The sequence below is a fragment of the Macaca fascicularis genome, chromosome 13 (assembly GCF_037993035.2).
Source record: "Macaca fascicularis isolate 582-1 chromosome 13, T2T-MFA8v1.1".
NCBI lineage: Eukaryota > Metazoa > Chordata > Mammalia > Primates > Cercopithecidae > Macaca > Macaca fascicularis.
The window spans coordinates 75,875,872-75,896,780 of NC_088387.1; the positions used below are offsets into that span (position 1 = coordinate 75,875,872).

A 20,909-nucleotide genomic window follows, 5' to 3' on the forward strand; every position below is an offset into this window, starting at 1 on the left:
TTTACCTCTCTGAATCTCAGTGTATTTAGCTAGGAAGTAGAGATAACAGACATACCTAGCTTTCTGAGGGTTATAGGTAAAGTCCAGATAAACCTTAAAATACAATGCAAATGCCATTTTAAGTCTATCATTCATCTTATCTGCTATATCCTCCAGCTTTATGTCATCCTAAAATTTGATTGGCATGCCTCCAATCTATTGGGACACTTATGCAAATATTATTTAGCCCAGGATCAGGACCAGAGCCATTTGACCTGGCCCCTGAAACAGCCCTCTTACAAAGGTGACATCAAGTCCCACCAGCACTCTTTGGGGTGTGATTGTGAAATTGACTGAGAAGCAACCAGCCATGGTCACTGTTTTCATTTTGCTCAGTTGCTTTGCTGGAATAAAGATACAAATGGCTGAGCATTTCTCTGCTGGAAATGAAGTTAATTGCTTCACGTGATTATTACTGCTCCCTAAATGTCCACAAACTATCTTCTCATTAAGAATTTCAAGAAACTTGCTTTAATAATATCAATTTCAAAGTGTCCTAAGTCCACATTTTCCCAGTTTCTGAATACTGGGAGACTGTTTGCTTTTCTCCTATCACTTGGTATCACTACTCTATCCCATCATTTCCAATTTACCAACCAGTAGGCAGAGCAGATTCTTCTGTAACCTGGAATGTAATTCACCTGGACCTACACTGGAGTCACCCGGGGGAGCTTCAACCCACTGAGATGCTCGTCCCACTCTAGAGATTCTGTTTAATTGCTCTGGGATCTGGTCTGGGCATGGAATAATAGGGTTCCCCAGGGGAGCTTTATTAAATGTAATTTGCCTGTCTTGGGTTTCAGTTTTCCCTTTGTGGTTTTCACCCTTACCTTTGTACTTTGGAGCTATTTGTCTTTGGAGAAAAGTTGGAGGCAAAATAACAGGTCTGCCTTTTGCCATTTTTTAACACAGTGGTTCTCAATCCTGGCTGTGCATAAAAGCCAAACACAGCTATTTAGACACCTGAGCATGGTCCTAGACCTGACGAATTGGAATCTCCAGACAGTGAGTTTTTAAAGCTCCATAAGTGATTCTGATGGGCAGCCTGGTGGAGTCCCTCCATATAAAGGCCATGGGTCTCTTTCTTTCTTCTTTTAACAATTTCAAAAGGCCTTTTTTGTTGTTGTTGTCCAAAGGCCTGCTTAGGAGCCGAAGACCATTCTAGATTTGGCCTCCTCCAACACATAGCAAGTTCCTGCTATATACTGGCATTCCTTCTCAGCTTCATGACTTCTTGGTCTATTTTATATTGGTCTTTATAAAATCGGGACATCTGAGAACTCTCGTGGAATCAGACTGGTTTCTTTAAATGCCGATCTGTGAGAAGAGGTAGCTTAGTGGCTTAGCCTTCATGCTCTGCAACCCAACTGCCTGAATTCTATGCCTGCCACTCCAGGTACTAACTTTGTGGGGGCCAATTATGTAATCTCTGTGCCGCCATTTTCTCATCCATAAAATGGGGACATTAGTAGTCCTCCCCACATATGTGTTATAAGGATTAAATGAAAGAATACAATCAAGTGGTAAGAACAGTAGATGGCATCGAGTAAATTATTGGCATTGTTCCTTCCTCGATACATCTATAGATCACAACTGTATGGTTAGAACAAACAGAATTGTCTTTGGGATGATCCTGGAGAGAACTTTCTATTTGGTCTTAGTTCACGGAATAATCATTGTTTCACCTGGGCCACCTGTGTGCATTTTTCTCCCATGCACATGAAATCTAGAACTAATTAGTTTTCACTGGAGGCCAAGAGCCAACTATGTGACCCACCCAAAAGAACATTCCTGATTCCTTTTTGCCTTCTTGTGCTGTTTTCTCTTTCTTCCTTTCCACTGACATTACATTCATAGTAAACTTTATGTATACTGGTGGGCCATCTTTAAACTTTCTGGAATAAGACGAGAAAAACAAGGAAGGAATTTAGAAAAACAAGGAAGGAAGCAAATTTTAGCACGGCTGGCTAAAATTGCAGGCTGTAACACCATCTCTTGGCTGGGCGTGGTGGTTCATGCCTACAATCCCAGCACTTCTGGTGGACGAGGTAGGTAGATAGCTTGAGCCCAGGAATTTGAGACCAGCCTGGGCCACATAGTGAGACCCTTCTTTACAAAAAAATACAAAAATTAGCCAGACATGGTGGCATGTGCCTATAATCCCAGTTATTCAGGAGGCAGAGGTGTGAGGTTGGCTTGAGTCCAGGAGGTAGAGGTTGCAAGCCAGCCAAGATCGTATCACTGCACTCCAGCCTGGGTTTGACAGTGCCAGATCTTATCTCAAAAACATTAAAAAGCATCAGCTCTCCTTTTCTTTCTAATGAGTGGGACATGTGTGTGTCTTTGGATGTCTGTGTATGTTGTGTTGTGTGTGCACAAAGTCCAATGGCACGGGGGAGCCTGGGCGCCCCGGGAACTGAGGAGCCCAGCAAGCTGAGGGCTGCATGCCTCACCAGCTGTTGCCGCCTGTCGGGGACACAGACCCAGGGATCCCAGGTCTTTGGAGTTGCCACTAAATGCCCCAGTCTACATTTTCACTTACATCTCTTTTTAAATGTGGCCTACTAATTCGATTTTAAAAAGTTATCTCCTGGCAGAATGGGTCTCACAATCCTCCAGTGTGTGACCTTTACATTGTTGAAAAGATCACTGCTTCCACCTTTTAAGGGAGAAGAAACTGAAGACCCACTTGCTTTTTAAGCACAAGGGCACAAATGGCAGTTAAAATGGGAAGCCACTTGGCCCGCCATTCCCCAGCCCAACGGAAAGGGTCTTGGCAGCTCGGTGGCCCCTGCAGCCGTAGGGACAAGTTGCCCAAGCCTCAGGCCGGGCCTCACAGGCCCCTTCCCCATAATCTGGTTGGCTTCCTCGCTAAACCACTTCTGAGGGAAAGTTGCTTCACTCCTTTGGAGGCAGTCAGACACACATATCTATTTGCTAAATGGACCAAATTCTCTCAGACTGCCAGGCATTCTGAACAATCAACCACAACTGAATTCTATCAGGTCCGCTATTTGATGGAATTCAACTATTTCCCCTCTCCAGTCTCATTATTGTTTGCTAAACTATAAAAAAATTTTTTTTTTACAAATTCCATTTGAGGAGTTCCTTTAGGAAAAAGGAAAACTCTGCTTCAGGTATTAGCTAACAGCAAACCTCCTCCCCTACACCCAGCAAATAGAGATCAAAGGAGTTCAGCCAACTATCGTTTGGGAATTAGCTGGGGTCTAAAGACACAGCTTTCAGGGATTGCCACCAAACTTCTAACATGTGTTATGATGCTTTGAAACAAAACTTCAGGGCAACTACCTAAAGGTTCCTTCAGAAGGCAGTGCCAATTCAGAAACCTACAGAAAAAAGGGAGGGCCCAGGACAGAGCCCCTTCGTGGCTCTTGCTTCTGCAAAACTGGGGAACACGTTCCTCGTCTGCCATTGGTAAAGTGAGAAGCTTTTCAAGGAGACTTTCAATGCTGCTTCTATGTCTAAATTCCATGGCTCAATCATTTTAAGCAAAAGTAAGGAATATAAAATAAGCTTCTTAAATGGGGTTCCCACCCTTGGAGCAAGGGTTGGATTTTTTTCTGTGAAAGGCCAGGTAGGAAATATTTTAGATGTTGTGAGCCATATGGTCTCTGTCATAACCACTCCACTCTGCCACTGTAGCCCAAAAGCAGCATGAACCTATGTAAATGAATGACCGTGGCTGTGTTCCGATAAAACTTTATGGGCACTGATGTTTGAATTCCACACAGTGTCCATATGTCATGAAATAGTATTCTTCAACCATTAAAAAAAGTGTGGAAACCATTCTTATTCTAGGGCTGCACAAAAGCAGGTGGTGGGCTAGATTTGGCCCATGGGCTGCAGTTTGCAGACCCCTGCCTCGGAGGACGGCTTCAGAGTTTCCATGAACCTGGTAGAATATAGAACAGTGTACTGTGTTTATGGACACCTCGGGGTTTTCCTGGAGAGAGAGATTACTATATCAGATTCTCCAAGGGGGTAGTGATACCACTGCTAAGTTAAGAACCACTGATTTAAACATTTCCCTTATAAAAAGCCTGGCTTTCTAAGTGGTACAGTAACTGTCTCTGAGGAATCCACATAAAGGAGAAAGCCCTGAGAAGTATTTTCAGGACCTGAAGTGCCCCCTTTTGCTGAAGTCTTTCAGATCACAGGGGTCGGGTCCCCAGCACGGGGCATCCCCTCTGGTCTCAGTGACCATACGGTGCTCTGCGGGGAAGGCTGTCTCATGTAAAAATGGCTGAGAACATTCCCCCGGATGTAGACTCTGTATCTAAGCCTCTTTCCAGAGGCGTCTTCTACGTGCAGGTGAAGCCAATAGTCTCAAAGCATTAGCTCCAAACACATTATGTCTCCATTCCTGTTAGTGAAGGAGGCACTTCGGGGCAGTTCTGAGGGGTGGCGCTTATTCCTGCTCCTCAAACCCTCCCACGCCCATCCAGGCCCTCCCAGGCCCACACCTACGCACTCCTTTGGCTGTGACACGTTGATTCTGAAATTTGGTAACAAAAATATAAAGCATACATTCCAGCCACATCGGGCCACCTGGTTATGGATGAGTCCACATCGTCCATCTAGTGTACGCTGGCCCCAGATGACATCCACTCTGGGATTTAGAAACAGCCTGGGTATGTTGCTAAGTGCCCCAGGAGTCTTAGCTCCCCCAAGAGGCTGGCAGTGCCTGGGGGCAAAGAGGGCCTGGGGCTTCTGACACTAGCAGGGCCCAGCTCAGCCTAGCTTTGCAAGCTCCCAGCTAATGGAATGAACCCTGCAGAGTCTCTGGAGGACGGCAGAGCGCCACAGCCGTTCTCTCCGCCAGAGCCCACCAGCCCTCCAAGAGCCAGACTGAGAGGATGCTGCATGTGAGCTCTGAAACCATTCATGAGGCCACTCAAGGGACGTGTCTGGTGCTGCTGTATGGGAAAGGAAATACCTCTTCCTGGGGGAATGATCCCCAAACCAGGCTAGTCCCCTCCTATATATACCTTGACCCTTGTGACGGGGTTCTCTTTCTTGGTACTCCTCATAACTGGGGCTAAATGATGACTCAGTCTGAAGTGTCTTTTCCACTGGACTGGAGCTCCACATGGGCATCTGCCTTGTATTTCTAGCACCAGCTTAGTGCCTGGGACAGCCTGAGCTTCTTTAGGAGGAAAACATAACAAAGCTTGCAGATGGAGAGTTTGCCAGTGCTTTGATGCCTTCCACGCCCGGCTCTTGTAACCTCACACCCACTCCACAGGGAGCAGAGTGCTGTGATCACATCTCCATTGTAAAGATGGGGAAATGGGCTCCGAGGCATTAGATGTCTTGTCTAAGGTGCAGGCTGGGCAAGAGGTGGGGTTAGGACTTGGAATCAGCTTGTTCTGACCCCGAGGCTGTGCCCCTGGCATGTGCTATCCTGCCTTCTATGATGAACTGCCGGGAGGCATCGATGCAGCCATCTGCACAAAGACACGCAGCACTGTGCCCAGCACAAGCTGCCAGTTCAATGGTTTCTGTCAATAGCAGTGTTGCTGTGTTAAGATCAAACAAACAACTGCATTCTGCCATGTACCCCTCACAGTGCAAGAGGCCGCCATCCCCACCAAGTCTTTTGGGGTTGTTTCATAGACATTAGGGGCACCCCAGGAGATGCCTGGGACAGAACATGATGTAGAAAATGCTGTGTGGCTATCCAGGAATAAAGAGCCTCAGGAGGAGACAGTACCCTGCCTGCCCTGGCTTGCCTGGGGCCTGAGCTTGCTGAGCCAGGCCCTGCAGTGAGCTGGCCCCCTGCAGCAGGATGTGCAGTGGCAGGACCCGAACCTGGCGATGCAGCAGGAGCCTGTGTCTCCAACTAGAAGTGGGTAAGAAAACAGTGGCAACTTGGACTCATTCTGCTTCTAACTGGGGGCCTTTTTTCATTTATCGTCTACTTTTCAAAGCCGTGTTATTGCTGACAGCTGTTGGGTTTACCATTCCAGGGATATTTTTGGTATCCAAAGAAGAAGCTTTCCAATATGGCCCTGGCAAAGACCCAGTTCCTCCACTTACCAATCTCTCCCCCACTTATTTAGGAAAATGTTCTAGATAGAGAGAAGTTCTCTTGGCCCAGGATTTATTATTGCACTGCCTGTGAAATGGGAACTGTAAACATTCTAATATGTGCCTCTCAAGTCAAGATGAGGTCACCCACCTTCTCTCACCATTCAACAATAATTTCAGGTTTCCTAAAGCAGGATCTTATGACCCCAAATCCCCGGGCATACACTGGAACTGATCTTGAGCCATAAAAGGTGAGAGGAGAATTTTGAGATAGAGCTGAAAAAAAGACTGTAGATCTGGAGAATTCATTTGTTCATTCCACAAATACAGATTGAATACCTACTATGTGCCAGGAATTGTTCTCATTGCTGGGGATGCATCTGTGAACAAAACAGATAGAACTGTCTCCCTTGATTGCTAATTGCTAATTACTGTGCATTGCTAATTGTTGGCGCTGCGTGATGAACACATGGGGATCCCTTCAATGATTTGCTCTACTTTTACATATGTTTGGAAATTTCCATACTAAAGTTAAAATTATAAGTCCCAAATCTCAAAAACATGATGCCAAGTAAAAGAAGGCAGACACAAAAAAAGTACATGCTATGTGGCTCCATTTATAAGAAACTCTTCTAGAAAAGACGAATCTAATCTCCAGTGACAGAAAGCAGACCAGGGTTGCCTGGGGCTATGGGCAGGAAACTTCTTGGGAGGATGGAGGTGTTCTATATACTTATTGTGCTGGTGGTCACACGGATATATACATTTTTCAAATGCATCAGAATGTGGACATGAAATGGGTGCATTTATTCTATGTAAATTTTATTGCAATACAATTGATTAAAAAACCCTGCAAATCCTTGCTCTCATGTAGCTAGGGCTGGAAGAAATCTTAGGGATTACTTAAGTCCCTCATTTTATAGGAAATGAGCAGAGAGAGTCAGTGAATTTCTCAAGGTCTCGCAGATAGTAACAGTGGAGACCAGCACCCCGTTCTGTCCAGCACTTCCCCTTAGCTCACTGTCAGTGATACAAGGTGGGTGCTGCATTCTGAAGTGCCACATTTTGGGTGACTGTCTTCTCAATTATTTGGTTGAACACCCACACCCCAGGTCCCTATAGTCCGAGTCTGCCATACCTCCCAGAAAGATTGCAAATCCTGTTACTGCCAACACTAGCTGAGATGTCAGCTGCTGCGCTGGGGGGGAAGGAGTGCGGCTAAAGTCCTAGGTCAGGATCTGGTTTATTTTCTAAGTCATCTCAGTTGATAAGCCCTACTCTGGAGGGCTTATCTTTCCATGTCCTTACTTAAGGCAAATATATTTCATATTTCCCTGGCCTAGCCATTCACCACCTTCTTCCACACCTAGCTAGGCTCTCACACCTGAAATACTCCATTGACATCCAAGCTCTGTGCTCCGAGAAAGCTGCTGTTGAGGTGGAGTAGGTCCAGAAAGGAGTAGCCAGAGGAACATGGAGGGCAGGGGGCTGCCACTATGTGGCCAGGCCTTCTCACATTGAGGAGACTGAGGTTGATGTGGAAACTTAATGAACCTTCACAAACCTACTGTGTATTAGTCAAATCCCAGAATTCCAGAATAACAATGGGATGTTAAGTTTCGGTCAAACCTAATTCTGTTATCATCCCCCTCCCCAGCACAAACAATGGGAAGTAAAGAGGGCACTGATCCTCCAAGTGCAAAACTGGATTCCCCAGAGTGTCTCTTTTCCATGACATATATGCCTCCAGAGATCAAAGGTCCTCCACTTGACGCGGGCAGAACCACCCCCGCCCCCGCCAACCCCGTCAGCTTGCAAAGTGCCCCTTGGTGCCTGTAGTCTTCCAGGAACAGACGCTGGCTGGAGGGCTGAGCCCCTCTGTGAGGGAGGGTTGAGGCTCTGTCTGCCTTCACTTCAATACACACAAACCAGGCTCTGACCCCTGTCCCTCCTGGCAGCTAGACCATCCTTTAGTCCTCTCCACAGAGATGGGCAGGAGGGCATTACTTATCCAGCAATGCAGCCCCACTTGGACAGGATCTTCTGCAAGACCCAAGACCGGAAGTGGGCTGACACAGGCTCTCAGGACCCACAGAAACCCTGGCTCCCAGCCTGTTTGGGGAGGCCCTCTTCTCCCTGTCCTCTAACCCTGAAAGGCAAAGCCCCAAATCCCTCTCCCAAATGAGCATCCTGTTAGGGGTCAGATGCCAGATTTTACCCTACTGCCTATTATTCCTTAAGTGTTTTGCATTACCACGTATTCTGCCATCGAGGCTTTTCAAGGTGGCAATGTTAGGGTGATGGCAGAAGATTCTTTCCTTGCCTTTGTCAAGCTTCTCCCTCTAGGGCTTCAGGGCTTCACAAAGGGCACAAAGGACATGTTCAACAAATCCTTGTTGAATATTATTGATCTGAATCCTGCCTTCCCCTTTCTCCTTTTATGCCTTTTCCGAGGCAGTTCTTTCTTCCTGACCCCTCCCAGCTTTCTGTCAAGTTCCAGCTCCTCTGTGAAATGTTCCCTGATTCCTCCTGCTGTCCTCTGGCTTGATCAGGCATGGCCTAGGAAGTCCTCCCCTGCTCCCCAGTGAGTTGTGTGTGTGTTACTTCAAATGCTGGTGGGGCAGGGAGGAGATTAAGTTCAAGAAACACTAGTTTGATGAACCCAGGAAGGCATATACCAAAGTAACAGCCATTAAGACATAAAGAAAAGCTCAGGAGCTTATGAAAGTGCCCAGCCAAGCCCAGGCCAGCCCAGGCCTCAAAGTCTTCCCCGGAGTGGGGGTAGGGGATGAAAATGATGTGTTCGTTGGCCCTCCCACCCCCAGGCCACAGGAACGTTCCTGCAATCAGAATTCTCAAAAGGCAAAATCATTGTTCCTGCAATCAGAATTCTCAAATGGCAAAATTCCTGCAATCGGAATTCTAAAATGGTGAAATCACTTGTGTGGAGTCAAAGATGCTCTGCTGAGGCTGTTTAGCTTAGAAATATTTGGGAGCTTGCTGTGCTGGAACAGGGTCTCACTGGTGACCGCTATCACTTCAAGGCTGGGGTGCTGAGAGCTGCACAGCTGTGCCCAGCAAAAACACTACTGAGAATGAAGGCAGGGAACGTCAAGGTGGTAAGCATGGTCACAGAGTAAAAGCAGGGGACCGGCGGGGGGTGGGGGGTGCTGAAAATGTGGGGGAACTTGGGGTGCCATCCCAAGAGGCAAAAAGGGCTGGGAATGCTGGCACCTGGGGTGAGTCAGTACCTCCCTCGCACAGTACCTCCCTCCTCTTGGCACTCAGCTCATACCAGTGGCTGTGCTGGAATGATGCCACCACGGGTGCCTCAGCATTCTGAACTGTGCTCCTTCCCTGTCTTCAGATGCTTTCTGCCCTGTAATGGCTGGTGCCTTGCTGGATGGTGCCATCCCCTCATCTGAACTCCTGGCTCCTCAGTCCCTTTGGGACAGGAGTGTTATGCAGTCCAGCCTCCCTTGGCCTCAGTCTCCTGTTGTCCTCCTCACCATCAGCATCAACACCATCCAAGTGTTCACCTGGATCAGGCACTGTGCTACTCATTTCATGTAATTAGGTTTGTTGACTCTTCACAGCAACCCTGGGTGGTAGATATTTAAAACCCCCGTACTATGATCAGCAGACCGAGGCTCAGAGAGAAGTGGTGACTTTCCCAATATCCCATAGCCCAAATTAGAACCTGGTTGCATCTGATTCCAAAACCCAGCCTCCAAACATCACACCAACCTCCTGCAATTCTTAACTCTTGATTCTTGGAGTTTGGGGATGAGAAGAAGAGGGCCTTTAAAAGGCCAGGGTAGGGGTGGTGAATGGAGAGAGGGAAATTAAAATTCATTGAGAATCTACAGTGCACAAAGTAGCTTAGACTTATTATCTATTCCTGTTTATAACTCTTTTCGAGACAGGATCTCACTTTGTCACCCAGGCTGGAGTGCAGTGGCATGAACATGGCTCACTATAGCCTCAACCTCCTGGGTTCAAACGATCCTCCCACCCCAGCCTCCCAAGTAGCTGGGACTACAAGTGCATGCCACCACGCCTGGCTACTTTCTGCATTTTTTGTAGAGACAGGGTTTTGCCATGTTGTCCAGGCTGGTCTCGAACTCCTGAGTGCAAGTGATCTGCCTGCCTTGGCCTCCCGAAGTGCTGGAATTATAGGTAGGAACCACAGTACCCAGCTATTCCTGTTTATAATTCCATGAGGGGAGAATTCTCACAGTAACCCAATTTTACAGATAAGGAGGCTCAAGGAAGCCAGAGGTCCAGGGGTGAGGTGAATTCTGAGTGTCACATGGCTTTCCTGTGACAGCAATTTTATTCCAACCCAAGTCTCTCAGAAGTCAAAGCCAGTATCCTGTCCACTGTGCCATGCCACCTGCTGGGCCAACCACCAAAAACAGGTTTCTGGACTTTTCCCATGCCCTCCAGCCCTGGATCAGAGCCCTGGCTCTTGGAGGGATCTTGTAGCCTCTAGGATGGTAAGCCGCTTGGATGTGGTGGACACGGTCCACGGGGATGTCCTCAGGAGGGGCTGCAGAACCCAGCCTTGCTCCTGCCCCAGCTCTGCCAGGACAGAGGATGAGGATGGTGTCATAACTGGCCTCCATCATCACAACCCATGCTATCTGGTGGTCCCTAGGCAGGTGGGCTGGCTTTAGGGGAAGGGGCTGCCTGTTCAACAGGGCTCCTCCTCAGGTCGCTAAGTTGGTGAAGTGTGCGGGTCTCGAGCCCACTTCCCAGGTTTTCTCTCAGCACAGCCCAGTCATGCAGGAGCATGCAGGAGAGGCCTCCCTCGGGGGTCCCGCCATGCAGCGCGGATGGCTGGATGGAAACGGATCATGAGGTTGAGAGGGGCCTCTATGTCACCGGGCCTGAGGGCTCACCTACCTGGAGAGACTCCCCACTCTGGAGGCCTTACCTTAAAGAGGGACATTCACACTGAAGCAAACTTGAAAAGAGAGAACATGTACACAAAGAGAAGTTTACTTGGCCAGCATTTCCCTCATTGCCTCTGGCTTTCACTGAGGACAACTAGGTTTCTGGGGAGGCAAATCTCTCCCTCCTAAGCTGGCTTCCCCCCATTCCAGTGCTGAAGCCCTGGGAGCCAGAGTCTCAGAGCTGAACGCTTTTGAGGGGAAGGAATGCGTACACAGCAGGGAAGCCAGGAGTGAGCAGAACGTCCCCAAGATCTGCAAGGTCAGATGGTGCCCTTCAACCACACCAAACACATCGCTCTGCCCCTACAGTCCCCAAAGAAGGCAAGCCCACCGGTAACACAAAAGCGAAATGTGCTACTTTCATTGGCAATGAGACCATGCCATTATCTTGGGATGAAATCCCCCATGGGATAGACCAGTGAATTCTAGGGCTGGAGATTTTCTCCAGCATCAAAGGCTTTGACTCCAGCCTTGCTGGCTTTCCTGTCTCCCCGACTCTTCAGTGCTGGGGTATTTGCCACCAAACAGGCCCCCACTGTGTGTCCTTGCTCTGAAGCAAGCCACCCCGGAAAATTGATTTGAGTACGTGATGGTGCAAAGTCTTTGGTTTGGTGTTGATGGCACATCGCTTGCACAAACTCAGTTCATTACGTGGGTGGACAGAGGGTGAACAACAGGAATACAAAAGGGAAAGTGGAGGAGGGAGAATACGTAAGAGAGCTGAGAGAACGAAAGACAGGAAAGTCTCCACGCTGAAGCAGAGGCCACTGAAAACTGCACTGGGTGGGGGTTAGTACAAAGGGATGTTGGCCTGTAGTCAGGAAACCCAGTTGGACTAGTGACAGCTGGTGAGTCAGGGCAAGGGTTAGACAAGGGAGGCTTAGGAGCCAGGGGAGCAGAAATCTCAGCTTAGCAGACATCTCAAGAAGGCAAAAGCCTGGGGGGAACAGAAGCCAATTGAGGTATGTGATGGAACCTGACCAGAGGCCAAATTCCAGCTATGAATCTGGACAATCTCCTTGGTGATAGCTTCAGAGGGGCGAGGCTTCCTGTGCAGGAATGGAAGTCAGGCCTGAAAGCTGTTGTGCTGTTGCATCCTCGGCCTCTGTGGTGGTGACCCAGGGGCCCCCAGCCTCTAGCGAGCCAGCCTGGGCAGAGTACAGCCTTGTTGTGCCTGGCAGGTTCTTCCACGAAGGGGCTCTGTCCTTGTAGTGAGAGTGGAGAGGGTCAGGAGCTCTGGAAAAATATGCCACTGCATCCTGGCTCTTTGTAAGTGACATGACCTCTCCCAGCCTCACCTCCAGCACCAACCACCTGACAAAACCAGATCCTCCCTGTATCAGACAGGCAGGGCACCCCCCAGGTCACCCAGATTCAGTATGGCCAGCTGAGGAGTGGGTTAATTCAGGTTTCTGGAGACTGGTGGCATTCTGGTATGATGCCAAAAGGGCATGGCTTGGAAGCAAGTGGAGGTAACCCAAGACAGAGGAAACCTGGAGCTCCCTCAGGGGCTTCAGGCACTTGAATGAATCACCCTGGAGGTATTCAGTTTTGCCAGATTAGGGCACTGGTGCAGCTGCTTTCCTTGCTTGCTTAAACACATGCCCAATGTCTCCTTGAGGCCACCGCCAAATTGCAAGGCTGACGGTGTTTGCTCACGGACTTGATCCTTTCCCTTCTCACAGTGTCTTGCCTTTGACTTGGAGTCTGTCAAAGAGCCAGGACCAACAACTGCACACTGTCCCTGGCTGCTTGTGATCCGGTGACTTGGAGGCTTTTCCCCAATGTTGGGATCTAAACCAGTTTTCCCTCTTCCCTGTCAAAGCCCTTTCTTTCCCAGTTCTTCTAGGAAGGCATCTCACATGTCCTCAAGTTATTTGATGCCTTAAGTCCAAGGAAATCCTGTCTTGTGATGGCAATCTGCCCCCTGAATAGAAGGACAACCTCTGTGGGATGCACCTCAGCTTCCTTGTGTCTTTCAGTGGCCTCTGTGGGGTGCACCTCAGCTTCCTCGTGTCTCTCAGTGGCCTTTTTGGGGATGAAGGTCAGCTTCCCCGTGTCTCTCGGCCTCCATGGGGTGCACCTCAGCTTCCTCGTGTCTCTCAGTGGCCTCTGTGGGGTGCACCTCAGCTTCCTCGTGTCTCTTAGTGGCCTCTGTGGGGTGCACCTCAGCTTCCCCATGTCTCTCAGTGGCCTCTGTGGGGTACACCTCAGCTTCCCCATGTCTCTCAGTGGCCTCTGTGGGGTGCACCTCAGCTTCCTCATGTCTCTCAGTGGCCTCTGTGGGGTACACCTCAGCTTCCTCGTGTCTCTCAGTGGCCTCTGTGGGGTGCACCTCAGGTTCCTCGTGTCTCTCAGTGGCCTCTGTGGGGTACACCTCAGCTTCCTCGTGTCTCTCAGTGGCCTCTGTGGGGTACACCTCAGCTTCCTCGTGTCTCTCAGTGGCCTCTGTGGGGATGAAGCTTAGCTTCCCCGTGTCTCTCAGTGGCCTCTGTGGGGTGCACCTCAGCTTCCTCGTGGCTCTCAGTGGCCTCTGTGGGGTGCACCTCAGGTTCCTCGTGTCTCTCAGTGGCCTCTGTGGGGATGAAGCTTAGCTTCCCCGTGTCTCTCAGTGGCCTCTGTGGGGTGCACCTCAGCTTTCCTGTGTCTCCCCAGTGGCCTCTGTGGGATACACCTCAGCTTCCCCATGTCTCTCAGTGGCCTCTGTGGGGTGCACCTCAGCTTCCTCGTGGCTCTCAGTGGCCTCTGTGGGGTGCACCTCAGCTTCCTCGTGGCTCTCAGTGGCCTCTGTGGGGTGCACCTCAGCTTCCTCGTGGCTCTCAGTGGCCTCTGTGGGGTGCACCTCAGCTTCCTCGTGGCTCTCAGTGGCCTCTGTGGGGTGCACCTCAGCTTCCTCGTGTCTCTCAGTGGCCTTTTTGGGGATGAAGGTCAGCTTCCCCGTGTCTCTCGGCCTCCATGGGGTGCACCTCAGCTTCCTCGTGTCTCTCAGTGGCCTCTGTGGGGTGCACCTCAGCTTCCTCGTGTCTCTTAGTGGCCTCTGTGGGGTGCACCTCAGCTTCCCCATGTCTCTCAGTGGCCTCTGTGGGGTACACCTCAGCTTCCCCATGTCTCTCAGTGGCCTCTGTGGGGTGCACCTCAGCTTCCTCATGTCTCTCAGTGGCCTCTGTGGGGTACACCTCAGCTTCCTCGTGTCTCTCAGTGGCCTCTGTGGGGTGCACCTCAGGTTCCTCGTGTCTCTCAGTGGCCTCTGTGGGGTACACCTCAGCTTCCTCGTGTCTCTCAGTGGCCTCTGTGGGGTACACCTCAGCTTCCTCGTGTCTCTCAGTGGCCTCTGTGGGGATGAAGCTTAGCTTCCCCGTGTCTCTCAGTGGCCTCTGTGGGGTGCACCTCAGCTTCCTCGTGGCTCTCAGTGGCCTCTGTGGGGTGCACCTCAGGTTCCTCGTGTCTCTCAGTGGCCTCTGTGGGGATGAAGCTTAGCTTCCCCGTGTCTCTCAGTGGCCTCTGTGGGGTGCACCTCAGCTTTCCTGTGTCTCCCCAGTGGCCTCTGTGGGATACACCTCAGCTTCCCCATGTCTCTCAGTGGCCTCTGTGGGGTGCACCTCAGCTTCCTCGTGTCTCTCAGTGGCCTCTGTGGGGTGCACCTCAGCTTCCTCGTGGCTCTCAGTGGCCTCTGTGGGGTGCACCTCAGCTTCCTCGTGGCTCTCAGTGGCCTCTGTGGGGTGCACCTCAGCTTCCTCGTGGCTCTCAGTGGCCTCTGTGGGGTGCACCTCAGCTTCCTCGTGGCTCTCAGTGGCCTCTGTGGGGATGAAGCTTAGCTTCCCCGTGTCTCTCAGTGGCCTCTGTGGGGTACACCTCAGCTTTCCTGTGTCTCCCCAGTGGCCTCTGTGGGATACACCTCAGCTTCCCCATGTCTCTCAGTGGCCTCTGTGGGGTGCACCTCAGCTTCCCCATGTCTCTCAGTGGCCTCTGTGGGGTGCACCTCAGCTTCCTCGTGGCTCTCAGTGGCCTCTGTGGGGTGCACCTCAGCTTCCCCATGTCTCTCAGTGGCCTCTGTGGGGTGCACCTCAGCTTCCCCATGTCTCTCAGTGGCCTCTGTGGGGTGCACCTCAGCTTCCCCATGTCTCTCAGTGGCCTCTGTGGGGTGCACCTCAGCTTCCCCATGTCTCTCAGTGGCCTCTGTGGGGTGCACCTCAGCTTCCCCGTGGCTCTCCAGTGGCCTCTGTGGGGTGCACCTCAGCTTCCCCGTGGCTCTCCAGTGGCCTCTGTGGGTGGCCATCTGTTTTGCCTATGGTAAGGCTGACTCTGCTCATGTGGCACAGAGTTGTCCTCACTGCTGGTACCTGAGCTAGGCAGGCACCCACATCCCCGGGCTCAGCCCCGAGTTGGTTACAGGGGTGCGATGGCGCATGAAACCTTAAGTGAGTTTTCCTGTTAGTCTTTTGAGGTTTTCTGAGATGAGAAATGCAGTATGTGCATCACTGCCATGGGCTTTACTCCTTGGGCTTTCATCCTATTTAAAATGTATTTCTGCTCTTTCTACACAAGCCCACAGATGACTCGGGCTGGTGCCATTGACATTTTTCAGAAAAGAGCTTTCGACTTAGGGACAGATTTGGGTCACTTTTCCAACCTGCTAACTAGATGTGGACTGCTCTTTTTTATTGTTTTCCCCCAATTTTGGTATTTCTCCTGAGAGAAATCTCTAGCACCAAGGTTGTAAATGTCAGACATTTAAACAACTTGAAGAAGTCTTTAAAGACCTGCACTGAGAACTCTCTAAGGATCAACATTACTCAGCTCCAAGTGTGGCCAGAAACACCTCTTAAACAACGTCAGCTTTCCGTTTCAGCCTTCCTTTTTCCAGATGTTCTAATTCTCTCCTCCCAACTGAATTCAAACTTACCTAATCAATGCCCTCTCCCCTGACCCCGCCCCTCTCCACAGCATTGAGCATTGAGGTGAACTCTGAAGGTCTGGGGAGGCAGGGGGAGTGGGAACATGCACAGGAGATCCCTTCAAGGCAATGACGAAGTCAGTCTTTAGGAAGACTGAGGCAGTTTTGAAATTGGCGGAAGCTCCTGGACAGCCCCATCCTTTCTCTTTGCCAGGCCTCTCATGGGGTGATAAGGACCCTGAAGGCTTCCTTGACCCTCCAGGCAAAAGAAAACAAACAGGGTCTTTCTTGCTCTTTACTCCCAGCAGGAAACTCTCAAGAGGCCCAAGGACAGAAAGCACAGGTCCCTTGTGCTCTAGATGTCCAGGCAGAGGTGGACTCCTGCCTGACCCCTGACTCAGGGATGTATTTCCTCCTGCTGGCTCCCAGCCCCCTCATACCCCTCCCCACAGGAGCACCTTCACTTCTGGCCAGGGAGAGCTTTAAGGGGCTCCCTGCCTGTCTGAGGCAAGGCAACGCCTGCATGTTAGTGGAGTAAGTCATGTGCCTCCCTCCCTCCCGGTTTGTCCTTCCCTCTCTTCCTCTCTCCTCTCTGTCTAGGTTTTTCCCCATCCCTCAGCTCCGCACCTGTTCACCTCACCCCTGTTCTTCACACCCTTCCTGCCACGTGCTGCTCAAAGAGGGATGCCTCTCAGAAGGCCTGCACTTTCATTGGCTCAAAGTCTCAAACTGAAAGTTGTGAGCCCCGGTGAGGAATTCCTGTGACTGCCAGGGCTTTGGAAAGGGCTTTGGCAGTGTTCTGGAATCTGCTGTACCTCAGGGAGAGATGATTCTTCATGAATCCACACTCTAAAACTTCCTTTGTGTCTTTTATGATTAAGGTTCTTCCCTACTTCCTTCCCACCCTGTGGCCTCTCAACAAAAACCCCCTGGCGTCCTCTGCCACACCCCAGACCCTCTCTCTCCTCACACCCCTTGCTGACGGTGCCCCCTGGGGCTCCACTGGTCCTCCCCACTCTTCCCCAGGCAGGAGGGGGCTGCTCCTGCATCTCTGCCAGTACAGCTGGAGCCTGGTGCTCCGTAAGCCTGGTTTAATGTGGTTTTGCTGAGATCTGGAGACTCAAGTTTAAGTCATCTTGTAGCCCTGCACTGATAATCCCCTCAGCTTCAGTCTCATCCTGCGTTTCTGTTAGTTGGGCCTGGATTCTTAGCTCTACTTCTCATTCTTCTTTGGGTTGATTAACTTAGATTAAAGAGAAATTAAAATTCACCCTACCATCTGAGCCTTTAGTTTCTCCTCCTCCTTTTTTAGGCCTCTGGGGTCCTACTTCCCCTATTTTGCCAGGGGCACAGTTAATCCTGTCCTTAAAGGTGACTTGCAGAGGTCCTCAGCCCCCAGCCATCGGGCAGGCTGTGGCATGTGCAGGGAGCCCTGTGGCAGCAGGGGACAGTTGGCCCAGGGAGCTTAGACTCTAAGCCCTCCTGGCTTGGAATAGTGGGCCTGGAGCTGTGGTGGAGAGGGGCTGAAGAGGAAGTGATATTTACAAAGAAAGAAGGTGATCCTAAATCTGGGCTGTTCCAAGCTTGTGCTATCCAGCAAAAACATGAAAACCAAAGGAGGAAGCAAATGAGGAGTGGTGACGGGACCAAGCATCCGGGGACGTTCAACCCCATGTGCTCGAGTCTGGCTGAGGCCTGGACCCCACCCGTCCACTGACACTATCCCCCACCCCCACTCCCACCGTGGAACATTTCTAAGAATCACAACATTGTCAGTAACGGCTCCCCAGAAAATCTCCTTGAATAGAATGGAATTCCTCTCTGATGGTTCACAAGGCACAGGAAGGTCTTTTCTGCACTTGGAGAAGGGGAGCAGGGGCTCATCTGACAGTATGCCGGGTGACCGAGGGCTGACTGCCTGATGGCAAGTCTTCCCTGCCTGGGACCCCAGTTCCACAGCCCCACAGCACTGGGGCCCCTGCCTAGTAAACTCCTACACTGCACATCCCCTTCACCTCCCAGCAAGCCTGCCAGCTGGCTACCTCAATTTTCAGTCTGAATGACTGATTGCTTCAATGGGCTACAACACAACAGAATTAAGACACATACACTATATAACTTTAAGGACTGCAACATGACCCTCGTCCCATTCCAGCAGAAGGCCACTGCCAGGACACGGTCTTTATTCTGTGAATCAAGCCCAGACTGAAAGCTCTGAGCTTCAACTGCCCTGTGTTACATGCCCCCTCCAACTGGCATCACAGCAGGCCTGAGAATCTGGAAGGTAGAAGGGAAAGTGCGGCCGAGAAGGGAGAGGGTATCTCACAGAAATGCGCTTTTACGCAGTGGGCCTCCCAGAAGCTCCCCGCAGGACCATCCTTCCCGCTGCCAGTCAGTGAATCCCAGCTTCGCGCTCTGTGCTAGTTCCACAGAATGACCATGGCTAATATTTAATTAATATTTGCCTTTAAACTGACCCATTTAGAAAACAAACCCAGTTCTTCATAAAGAAACCTTATGTCTCTGCCATACATAGAAAACTAGTGTCATTAGTCATTTTCAATCTAAATAAATAAATTGAATCTCTATTAACACAAAAGGTGTCCTGTGGCCCATGTAAATCATCATCTTGGGTGCTGCTGTAGTAGGTTACATGTTTTCAACAGCAAACACGTGGGGCCTAAAGACACTGTCTTAGGGAGAGCCTCAGCCACCTCCGGCCTTTGTCATTGTTGCTGTAATAGACATCCCCTGACCGCTCTTCCTGGGTGCACGAAGCCTGCCCCGCAAGTACCTGGGCCCGACCCACGGTGCCGAGCATGCATGGGGACCAACTTACAATGCGCGGTTTGAAGGGTGGCTTGATCTTCTTCTGCTCCAGGAGCACCCAGTCAATCTCTTTGAAGAATGGGTGCTGCTTGATGGCGTCCTCGCCGTTCTGCGATGCCACGCAGCCCAGGCGCTTGTGGGGATTCTTCGTCATGAACTGTGGGGATGAAGACAGAGTCGGAATTAGTGACAGAGGCCTGGCCAGCACAGGCTATGAGGGACAGATGGACGTCAGCCAAGGCAGCATCTTCAGCATCGCCTCCCGAGTCTGTTCTTTGCAATTTCAGGGGCCACATCTGTTGGGTTTTGTTTTTAAACTCTTACATAGAGTTGACTATGTCCCAGTCACCATTCTAGACCTAGTACATGTATCAACTCATTTCAGCCTATGAGGTACTATCATTGTCTCTATATTATAAATGAGGCACTAGAAGCACACAGAGGTCAGCTAATTTGGCCAAAGTCACCCAGCTAGCAAGGGGCCAAGCTGGGATTAGGAACTCTGGCTCTTACTCTCTGATCGCCCTCAGATTCTCAGGTCTTCTCATCAGGGAGACTGCGGTCTGATAAACTCATTTACACGGAGAGGTCAACAGTCCTTTTTGAGGTAAGGAATAAGGACCAGGTAAATGATCAAATGTATTAATACCTCCTCCTGCTCCTTTCCTATTCCTGGACCCAGCCCCTCTCCACTGTTTTTATGTTTGAATTTGCAATCTCTACACAAAATGCTCATGAAGGTCAAAAGATAAAAAACAAGAAAAAGGCTTATTCCTTTTCGATGCTTCTAGGTAAAAATCACATAGATGTGTTTTATATTTTCTGGGTGGTGTCTTGTGTGCCTCACACCCTAGGTGAACTTGTTATTCCTACTAAATGAGTCAGTCCTGAGGGTAAACATTAATTTAATCGAACACACGTATACCAATAAAATCTTGGGGGAAAAAAGTGCCAGTGGGTGGAAATATTTCTGATAGCTACCCGAAATAACAGCACGTGTGTGTTGTGTGTGTATGTGTGTTAGAGACAAAATGTCACATTTCATAGTGTGAAGGCTGAATATCTAAACAGAAGAACTTGAGAGAATAAACTATAATCCAAAGGAATACATCTTTGGTATAATTTCAGGCTTAATCAGCAAGGGAGAGAGCCTCTAACTATTTCTTGCCTGGTGCCCTTGGAACCAAAGCACCTGGCCTCGAGTTCAATGCGACTGGAGGGGACAGCCCCAGATAAAGAGTGAAAGGGATGGAGAGTAGGCGTGAGTCAGGAATGGTACCAGTGTGCCTCATCTTTCTCATCTACAAGTCAGCAAGGTAACCCCTACTTTAACTCCTTGGATGGCTCCCACCATGACGTCCATACTCCTTAGTTTGGCACACAGGAGCTCCTCAGCCTGAACCCTGTCTATCTACCTTGCTGTCCTTTTGCATTCTTTCTTCCCTCTGGTTGAAAGTCCCTTTCCAGTCCCTAGGCCTTCTCTAGGAATTACTCAAAATGCTACCTTGTCTGTGAAGCCTCCCCAGATTCCTTCCTCTGTTGATACCGTAGACCCCATGCTTCTGGTTTATTTAAATTATAATTTGTCTAAACATCTCTTCCCCTTGGTGAGCTCTATGATTTAGGAATCTGTCTTATCTGCCCCAAACCTGGCTCAGTGCCTGGTTCCCATTGTACACTCAGTAAATCGTGATGATGGAGTGAGGGGCTAAAGGTTGGGTCTCAGGGCACAGTGCTGAGGGAGGGAGACTGTGGCACAGCCACTTACTGTTGCGCAGGTTGTGCACTGCATACTTCTGTGATACAAATGGCCTTCTCTAAAGTTCTGCATCACCTTCACATAGGCCCTCGGAGACACAGCCCAGTGGCTAGAGTCATGGAAATCCTGGTCTGGCCCTGTAGTCAAGTGACTGCATGAAGTGTTTTGAGGCCAAGGGTGCAGTAGACTCCTCACTTCCTCAGCTCCTCCCGTCCTCCCTTTTCTGGGAGGGGAAATATCAGGGTCAGGGATAAACATAGAGGTTTGGGCATCTCAGGAAGCTGCCCCTGAGCCAGACGCTCTTCTCAGGGGGAAAATGCTCTTCTCATGAATGTCTCACCCTCACGAACTGGTTAACCGGTTAGGCATGACTTCTAAC

General features: G+C 50.1%; 1 protein-coding gene across 2 annotated transcripts in view; it reads right to left on the bottom strand.

The window, feature by feature from the left end:
* PRKCE (protein kinase C epsilon) overlaps positions 1 to 20,909 on the bottom strand; it is a 540,751-nt gene that overhangs the window by 10,973 nt on the left and 508,869 nt on the right. Inside the window, exons 14-15 of one of the 2 annotated variants that reach the window (XM_005575969.5) lie at positions 18,782 to 18,928; positions 11,030 to 11,059 (exon numbers count right to left, since the gene is read on the bottom strand). In XM_005575969.5, coding sequence (XP_005576026.1) covers positions 11,045 to 11,059; positions 18,782 to 18,928 — 162 coding nt within the window. In that variant the 3' untranslated portion in view covers positions 11,030 to 11,044. The remainder of the gene's footprint in view (positions 1 to 11,029; positions 11,060 to 18,781; positions 18,929 to 20,909) is intronic. The other variant, XM_005575968.4, reaches the window with a different exon arrangement.